The 9,823-nt window shown below is 34.9% G+C and overlaps 1 protein-coding gene across 1 annotated transcript in view; it reads left to right on the top strand.

Moving 5' to 3' along the window:
- CDH17 (cadherin 17) overlaps nucleotides 1-9,823 on the top strand; it is a 44,705-nt gene that overhangs the window by 6,751 nt on the left and 28,131 nt on the right. Inside the window, exons 3-8 of the mRNA XM_006906814.1 lie at nucleotides 3,217-3,351; nucleotides 4,304-4,442; nucleotides 6,182-6,340; nucleotides 6,446-6,645; nucleotides 8,950-9,081; nucleotides 9,394-9,544. Of these exons, the coding sequence (XP_006906876.1) occupies nucleotides 3,217-3,351; nucleotides 4,304-4,442; nucleotides 6,182-6,340; nucleotides 6,446-6,645; nucleotides 8,950-9,081; nucleotides 9,394-9,544 (916 nt within the window). The remainder of the gene's footprint in view (nucleotides 1-3,216; nucleotides 3,352-4,303; nucleotides 4,443-6,181; nucleotides 6,341-6,445; nucleotides 6,646-8,949; nucleotides 9,082-9,393; nucleotides 9,545-9,823) is intronic.

Genomic DNA, 9,823 nt, shown 5'->3' with positions numbered 1-9,823 from the left:
GACTCCCATTATGCATATGTTTGATTGATGATGTTCCATTGTCTCTAGAACTCTATTAATAATATTTCTTCATTCTTCTTTTTTCTTCAGGGTGGATAATCTCAACTGATCTCTTTTAAGCTCATTAATTTTTTCTTCTGCTAGTTCAGATCTATCATTGAGCCCTTTTTAATATATATTTTTAATTTTAGTTATTATATTTGTCAACATCAGAATTTCTATTTTTTAAAAATCATTTCTATGTCTTTATTGATATTCTCTATTTGGTGAGACAATGTACTCATACTTTACTTTTCAAATTTATTTAGAAGTAGTGTCCTTTAGTTTTCAAACTTATTTAAAATAGATAATTTGAAGTTTTTATCTAGTAATCTAACATCTAGGCTTCCTCAGGGGCAGTTTCTAGTGACTGCTTATTTTTTTTCTTGTGTATGGGTCTTTATTTTTATTTGCATGTCTCATAATCATTTGTTGAAAATTGAACATTTTATCTCATTTCCTGTTTAGAAAAAAAGTGAAGCTCATTGCCAGCATTAGTTTAATTTTACATGAACATGCTCTTTGAGGCTGAAAAAAAATCCGACTGGTTTTCAATGTGAAAATAAAATATAAAAACTGTTCTTGGAGTTATTTCTAAATAGAACTTGTCTCTAATCCTAATGTAACGTATTAGGATTATATGATATAATATATATTATGATCAGTATTTAATCATTTTTTTTTTGGTGTGGTAATTTTCAAAGCATGAGACAACACAAAGTGGACCATCTAGGATTTGACATTTTCAGCTATTGAGAATTACTATATTTTGTAAATGGAAATACCAATACTAAAAACAGAATGCTATAAATAGAATAATGTTATTTGTTTCCAAAGATTAGATATGCTAGAGATATGTGAAAATAATAATAAAAACAAGATATTTCATGGCAAACTTTGGGGGTAAGATTAGTACTGTAATAAGCGTGTTATCTCAGGGTAAACACAGCAGCTGCAAGTGCCGCCAGTGAGTATTCTCAGGGCAAACAGGGAATGGGTTAAATAATAGGATGCAGCAGCTCTAGAAATCATAATCCCTCCTCTTCCAAGGGTGTGTTGTTGTTGCTGTTTGTTTAATGACTTTCTTGAACTAATTCTGTAAAGTCTTTATTCTTTTTCATGCATGACAATCAAGTCTCTGCTCCATTAGTTTAGTGTTCAGCTAATGATTGAACTGAGACTTTCTTGAAAGCCTTGAACCAATAAGTCTTCCAGCCTTTGCCAAGGGGTTATGTGTGCATGTTGGGCACACATTTAGGGATGTGGCAAGCAATTTAAAACTCTATCTTGGGCTTCGCTTCTTGCTTGTACAGAGCCTCAAGACCAGCCAGAGGCGAGAGATTAAGGTCTTCTCAAGTCTTCTCTGGACATATGTGCAGCTCTACTCATGAGAATGGTTTTCTAGACTCCCAGGAATATATTGGACATTTTCAATGCCCCCTAGGGACATCTCATTCCCCAACTTTACATTTTATGTTTTTTTTGGTCAGCTTCTGTTGCGCCAACTTTTATCCCTGCCTTAGAGAGCTGCAATGTTAAACAATTGATAATGATGATTTACAACAAATTCTTCAGGAGAAAAATTATTTGCAGTGAATGACTTCTGACTTAGGTCCAAAAAGACAAGCCCTGTTAATTAGTGTTTCCAGGGAACTTTGAAATAGATGAGATAATAACAGTTTTCTGGGGATGGGGCATTTCAGAAACTCCAAACTCCTTTGTCTCCATAGTGCTATGGTTGTGAGGCTATTGATTTTCAAGGCTACTGCATATTTTGAGAAAGGTCAATGGAATTAGAGCAAATCAAAATCACCACAATGCTTAGTTCTTACTAATAGTCATGGTCTTAAATAAATACTCCTTGGATTTTACAAACATTTAATTCTGAAAAAGTTGATATTTACAATTTTTGCCAGTTTCTCATTGCTTTTATGGAGGGAAATATCTTTTGTAGATCCTTATTCTACTTTTCCCACTTATATACAAGACTTTTAACTTAAAACATTCAATACCACTTTAATTTATTACATAAACAACATAATATCAATAAGCAAACAATCATAAAAACTCTTCATCTACAGCCCTACCCACTTAAAATGTCAAACTTACTTTATAAAATTCCATTTCTTACCCACCAATTTTAATACTTTTGGTACTATTACAATCATAGTCTAGATTTGCTCTTACATTCTCCTTTGATTATTTTACTTCATTACATTGTTTCTTATGTTGCTTTATGATATGTAGAATGAGCATTTTAATAATTAAAATTCTATCAAGTTTATATGCTATATTAATTTCATCATCTTTCTTTTTGACTATTTAGATGTTTTCAACTTTACCAGTATTGTAAATAAGGCTACTTGTACTACAAGTGTGTAGTTTACTGTTTAAAAATATTTCTTTAGTATAAATTCTGTTTAGTAACATTTTCTATCAAAAGCTACAAACATTTTATGCCTCAGTTAATTCCAAAAGGATTGTGTTAATTTACATTTGCATCAATAATATATGTTTCTTTACATCCTTTACAACATCCTGAAACATGACCATTATTGATTTTTAATTTGTTAATAAAAATATATAAAATACACTAAAATTATTAATGAGGTTGAACAATTTTTATGTCTTTATTTTATGTAAATTTTCTATTCTTGTGGTTTAAAAAGTGTTATACTTTGTCTAAGTTGATATTTTCTTCATTTCTGAACAAGTATTAAGAGATTTCATATAGAATCCTATCAAGTGAAAGTTACTTTTAAATCGTTTTCCTTAATATTAAAATATCTCTTAATCTTTGACACAATTTTTAGTAGTACTAAATGATAAATTTTTATTCTAGCAATAAAGCTACCCTTTTTAATTTTCTTAGAAGATAGTAATGTCATAGCTTTCAGATATTCCCAGCAAAATCTCACCTAACTTGTTACAATTTAAAGCATCAATTGACCTTTTGTCAATATATTAAAATATATCATCCATTGTTTCTTGAAGGAAATGTATTTTGAATGTTAAATAGTTAATAGTCAAGCAGACTTTTAGAATGTATTACTTTAAAAGCTCAGAACTTGTTTTGTGATTGTACAGATGAAAATGTTACCTAAAATTGGTGACTTTCTACAAATTCTACAACACTGTTTTTTTCTTACAACCTCATCTAACTTTGCTTTTTCCCAGTTTAAGGCCAGTTCTCCTGCAGTGACTTTCAAACTAACTGGGGAAACAGACGGAATATTTCAGATACAACCAGATGGACTTCTGTATCATAACAGATCTCTGGACAGGGAAACAAGAGCTGTTCACAAACTCCAGGTGAATTGAAACCAGAAAAAGGAATCTAACTACAACCTTGATGAGCCCCCTTTGTGCTGGAAGTGTCACTGGTTTCTTCATCCCTTGCAGAGTATCCATTAGGGCTCTCCCGACATTAATTGCATACATTGAAAACCTCATTTGTCTATTTCTTTTTCTTTTCTTTCTTTTTTTCTTTTTTCTTTTCTTTTCTTTTTTTTTTTTTTTTACCAACTACAGAGGCTTATAGCAAAAATCCCTTCTTCCTTAAGCTTTTTGACCAGAGTAACCCAATTTACATTGTTAAGGCCCTCAGATGGCATTACTTGTCCAAGTATGGCTGTGTCCAGGCAACTGGATCAAAACCAAGCCAACAATGCTCTGATATATCACTGGTATATGTCTATGGCTGTTGTGTGGGCTCTGGACCCACAAAGAAGGCAGCATCAGTGCTGGGATGGAGACCTTGCAAGAAGCAAATACAACCAATGGTCAGAGGCTAACTAGAGAGACTCTTCTCCCCTTCTTTCCCCTTAGTTTTAATTGTTGGTATCTGAATACAATAATGGATGAGAGCTAATTGCAGGAAAAAGAACAAGGAAAAACCTTTCTGTTTGGTAACTTCTAATGAATCTGTATGTTGACCACTAAAATGCCTCTGTAAGAGGACATGACACTTCCATAGGCTCAAGGGTAAAAGCTTTCTTATTTCACTGACTCCAGCTATTTTGAAAAGAAGCATATGCAGTGTTCAGCATACCCCACTGATAGAAAAATACAGTCATAATTAGCCAGGTTTAACTTATAGGGCCTCTATTTTAGCAGCTCCCAATTTAGGTTTTTATAAGTTTCTTACTCTCTTGTAGTCACCAGATTATTTGTTCTTTGAACTCTAATTTCCTTCAAGTGAATTTTGTTGTGTGATATGAAGTCCAAACTCACCAACGTGTTTTCCTTTTCATTTCAACACAAGGTCTCAGCCCTGGATGTTCATGGAACTATAGTGGAAGGCCCAGTCCCCATCACCATAGAAGTGAAAGATATCAATGACAATCGACCCACATTTCTCCAGTCAAAGTACGAAGGCTCAGTAAGGCAAAATTCTCGCCCAGGTAATAGCCAGGAGCCTGGAGATATTTATGGAAAGATGGAAGAGTTTCAGGCAGAAGGGGCAGATTTGCATGGCTAACAACTGCAGCTATCACTCATTAAACACTATCTTATTAAAATTTCATAGCAATCCTCAAGGAGTTGTTTTATTATCCCTGTTGCTCTAGGGCATGATTTCTCAACTTTGCACCATTGATGTCTTGGGCCTGATAATTCTTCTTTTGTCAGGTGCTGTTCTGTGCATTCTAGGATGTTCAGCAGCATCCCTGACATCTATTCACCAGATGCCAGTAGCAACACCATCCCTCACCATCCAAAATTGTAACTTTGGACATTGCCAAATGTTCCCTGGGAGGTAAAGTCACCCCCAGTTGAGAACCACTATTCTAGGGTGAGCTTTAGAACACTTTAGAGCTCTATAACACTTTAGACACTCTGGAAAAACAAACTCGCTCTCCCACATCTTCCCAGGAATCTACATTCTCATGATCACCCTTGCTCCCAGTTCTTTTTCTTTTCTTACTTCCAACCGTAGCTGTGACTCATCCATTCACTGTGCTTCTACCTTTCATTTCCACAAAAGCTCCTCATCAAGGCATAGATGTGTGCCACAGGCTTTATTAAAGATTTGTGTAGGTGAAGGAGAATTATATCATAACAGTGCACAAAATAAACACGGATATTAGACTTCTGAATTCTCAGAAACAATCTTGGCCATTTCCATCAACTAACAGTCAAGTTTTCCTCTATGCTATTTAATCTTTTCTATCTCTCATTCTTTAATGCTCACTTCTAATAAATTAGGAAAAATATTCCTTTCACCTTATTAAATGGATTAATTTCACTGTCTCTGCCCCTGAAATTGCATACCAAAGACTCATTACGAAGCTCTGCTGAATAAAAATCTTCCAGGTCTTCCCCTTTCTCTTTTCATCAATAGGATATTTTAGATTAGTGGTTCTCAAACTTTTTGGTCTCAGGGCTCCTGTATTCTCTTAAAAAATATTAAGGATTCCAAAGAACTTTTTTACATATCTAATATTGTTACATGTGGAGTATGTCCAGAGGGATGCTGGTAACCGTTTAATAGCTATCTCTCTATGGGAAAAAACCCTACTTGTAGCATTTACCTAATTCTGTGGTAAAAATACTTCCACCATGGCCTATTTTGAGTTGCCAATGGTGTTAATTAGCTCACAAACCTGGAAATTCAACAATGGCCCTCCTGAGCTGGCTTCAGTACATCACTGGTTATATCTACCAGTATTTATCATATTAAAGATTAAAACTGAGAAACTTCAGGATATTTATTAATTTATTTAAAAATGCATATTTTAATGAAAAATAATTATATTTTCAAATACAAAAAGAATTATTAAGAAGAATGGCATTTTTTAATCTTTGCAGGTCTCTTTGATGTTTGCATTACTTGAAAACAATTAGATTCTCATGTCTGTTTCTACATTCATTCTGTTGCCATATACTGTTTTGGTTGAAGCATATCAAGAAAAACTTGCCTCACACAGATATGTACTTGGAAAAGGAAGAAGTATTGTAATAGCTTTTTTAAATAACTGTGGATATTCTTTGATACTATACCAAAACTCAACAAGTGGTGGTTTCTTACAATGTGGAATCTGAAACCATATCAACGCCCCCTTTCTTTTGAAGGAAAAAGTAACTATGTTTGGTTTAGGTTTCAATTAATATCTTTTTTTTCTGGGTACATTTTGTTAAATAGGAAAGCCCTTCATGTTTGTCAATGCTACAGACCTGGATGATCCAGCCACTCCCAATGGCCAGCTTATTTATCAAATTATCATTCAGCTTCCTAAGATCAACAATGTCATGTACTTTCAGATCAACAACAAAACAGGAGCAATTTCACTTACCCCAGAAGGTAAGTCAGGTGATGCACTCACAGGACTGAGTGAGTCAGAAAAAGGGACTTAGATCTGTCACCTTCAGAGATATTTCCTTTCCTATTTTCTCCTACTTTCCATAGGATCTCAGGAATTGGATCCAATTAAGAATACTTTCTATAATCTGGTGGTCTCAGTGAAGGATATGGGAGGCCAGAATGAGAATTCTCTCAGTGACAGCACATCTGTGGATATTACAGTGAAGGAGAATATTTGGAAAGCGCCAGAACCTGTGGAGATTATAGAAAACTCAACTGATCCTCATCCCATCAAAATCACTCAGGTAGTGCCCAAGGAATGCCTAGAGCCTACTAGATAAATGATCTCACTTTGTAGAAGCCCACTCTCATGTTCTTCATTGACAGATTTATTAGATATATTTTTATATAGAATAATTATAAAGCAAACTAAATAAACAAAGTCTCTGGCCCCAGGTGTCTGGAGTTTACTATTATGGGTAAACTCTGGACTTCACCAAATTGGATTCTGATATATATATTTGAGCTTTAAAAGAGAATTTTATTCACCTTCACCTTCCAAGTGGATACCACTAATATTTGTTGTTCCCTATCAGTAGTCTGTGATACGGCTGCACTAGAATAGGTTGTATATGATGTACACATCATGTACATGTATATGATTTGAAGTTCGAAAGGCTGCTTCTTATTCTGTGGAAAAAAATCTCTATCCAGTATACTCATCCCATCATAGCATAAAGGACAGACAGGACTGGCCAAAAGTAAGAGTTGAGTAGGCAACTTTTACTCTTGGAGACCAATCTCCCCCAACTGCATCTCCTCTGTGTGCCCTCCTCTCCGTTCACATGCTCCCCCTTCCTACCTCCATGGCTGGTGCTCTCATCCTGAGTCTCCTCCTACCTTAGCTCCTGGAGATTCACCCTAGACTCTGCCGAGATCTAATCTTTTCTGGAAGATCAGGCAGTTCCTTGAAATCTGTGGGTTAGTGAGAGAGCACTGGATTTGGAAGCAGATGACCAAAACCATGTCCTTGCTCCATTACTTTAATAGTTTATCATTAATAAGTCATTTAACTACTCTAAGCCCCAACTTCTCATCAGTAAATGGGGATAATAACAACTCTCCAGGTTGTTGTGGAGATTAACTGAGAAGTAGTATCTATGAAAGGTAATGACAGGTATTAATATTTCTGAGTCCAATCTGTGGTTTCCCTAAGATTGTCTTAAAGTAACACTGTTGTTGTTAAAGGGCCCTGGAATAGCCTGTCTCATCATATCTATTGTACAACTTAAAAGAGTTTTATTTATTGAATGTTGAATTAATGAACTTCACTGTCAGGAAAAAAAAAAAAAGAAAGCAAGTGGTATTCTGCTTTGCCAGCTAAGAAGGTGTGTCAGAACTCACTACCATGAGAATTACAGATTTGAGTTCCTTACTAAAGTCTTTCTATTTATTATTGAGGTTATCCCCATAAGGATTTATGAATGCTAAAAAGAACACATACACTTGTTTGCTCTCAGGACTGTCAAAGAAAAGAAATTATGGGGTGCCATACCCAATACCTAGGCCCAGGGAAAGTGTTTTGGGTTCTTGAAATCCAGGAATAAATGTGGAGGGGGACACTTCAATAGAGGAGAACTCATACTGAATTTTTAGGGTAGAAGAGGTACTCACTTAGACCCAGGAATATGGTCTTTGGCTTGGACAGAGGGCGATGCTTGAATAACTAGCAAGCCACAATGATGCTCCCTTGATACCCTTCCCAAGCTTGTCTGAGAGAATAGTTTAGTATGAAAATTTCAAATAGCTATAAGAGCTTGGGCAAATCACTTAATCTTTTTGTGTCCTAGTTTCCTCATTTATAGGAATAACAATAGCCTCAACCTCATAGGACTTTTGAGGATTTAAAGAGATAATACATAAAAGTGTTTAGAATTTTGTCTGGCATGTGGTAAACCCTCAATAAGGGTTATTATTAGTATTAGAATATCAGAGAGGCCAAGCTCTGTCTATAGAAAATAGATTGTTTTTACTATTGACATTATTTATTTTGCCAAGTTTTTACAAAGCAATCCTAAGAGTTGGCAATTATTTTTATCCCTAAAGTGTTTAAGACTAAATATTTAGGGGGGGAATGTGGTTTATTTATGTATCATTTGTCTTACTTAAATAACAGCATGGAGAAGAGTTTAAAGTTTCTTCTTTACTCTTAATATATCATGAAGCTCTTCATATATCATGGCTTATTCCTCAGATAATGCCAGCTACAAAGTACATTTTGTTTTTTAGATCGATGATATATGCAGCCTTTATAATGAGACTTTCAAAAGAATAACCTACAAACTCTTTAGTGAGTTCACAAAAAATTGCTTTAGAGACGAAAAATACCCTTATGTTGCTTTTTTTGAGCAACGTAATGGCAAAAAGAAATAAAAAAGGCTTATTTTAGGTTGAAAATAAAAAATATAATTTAGTAGTTATAAGAAACCACAGACATACAAACAAGGTTGTCAGAAATTTGAAACTAAGAACCAGAAAATTGTTTATTTCCTTTCCAGTTTTCTCGGTCCAGATGTATCTTTCCTCACAATTGACTTTGGACCCTGTAGGTGCGGTGGAATGAGCCAGGTGCACATTATTTCTTAATTGAAAAGGAGAAGCTGCCAAGATTCCCATTTTCAATTGACCAGAAAGGAGATATTTATGTGACTCAGCCCTTGGACCGAGAAGAAAAAGATTCAGTGAGTAAAACTGAGAAGAGTTTCACAGGAGACAAAACTCAGTCCTGTACCCATAAGTAGCTGAGAGCAGAAAAGATTTTACCTAAAAACAACAAAAAAACCCAAACTGTGTTCTGAACCACAGTATATTATTGCTCTCAAAGATATGATAATATCCTCACAAATCTGACCCATTTTATTTTTTTCTCCATTTCTAGTTCTAAGTAAAGTCAAAGTAAGGAGTAAATAAAATATAATTGAAATAGCTGCTTCTCTACCTTTCCAAGACAGTGATGAAAGAGTCATGTCTTAATTCTGATCTTTCTGTTGTAGTATGTTTTTCATGTGGTTGCAAAGGATGATCTTGGAATACCACTTGCATTCCCACTGAAAATTCATGTGAAAGTTAAAGACATTAATGATAATCCACCTACGTGTCCATCTACAGTGACTGTATTTGAGGTCCAGGAGAATGAAAAAATAGGTAAGAAATGAGAACTGTTCCCAGCTGTGTAACTGTCCTTTCTATGCTAACTCTGTAATCCCTTTCTCTTTTCTGTCTTGTAAAAAGTGAGCAGGTAAGCCTGACTGGAGATCAATTTCCCATGCCTAGCACAGCATAGAGGTTCAATGCATCTTGAGACTCACCTAGGTACAGTATTTGGGCTCAGTCAATATCTGGATAGTGTTCTTAAATTGGAGGTTTTTATAACTACCATCACCACTACTACCACTATTACTGCCACTACTATTACTGTTACCT

The sequence above is a fragment of the Pteropus alecto genome, unplaced genomic scaffold, assembly GCF_000325575.1.
Source record: "Pteropus alecto unplaced genomic scaffold, ASM32557v1 scaffold51, whole genome shotgun sequence".
Lineage (NCBI taxonomy): Eukaryota > Metazoa > Chordata > Mammalia > Chiroptera > Pteropodidae > Pteropus > Pteropus alecto.
This window is presented reverse-complemented; position numbering and strand designations above follow the sequence as displayed.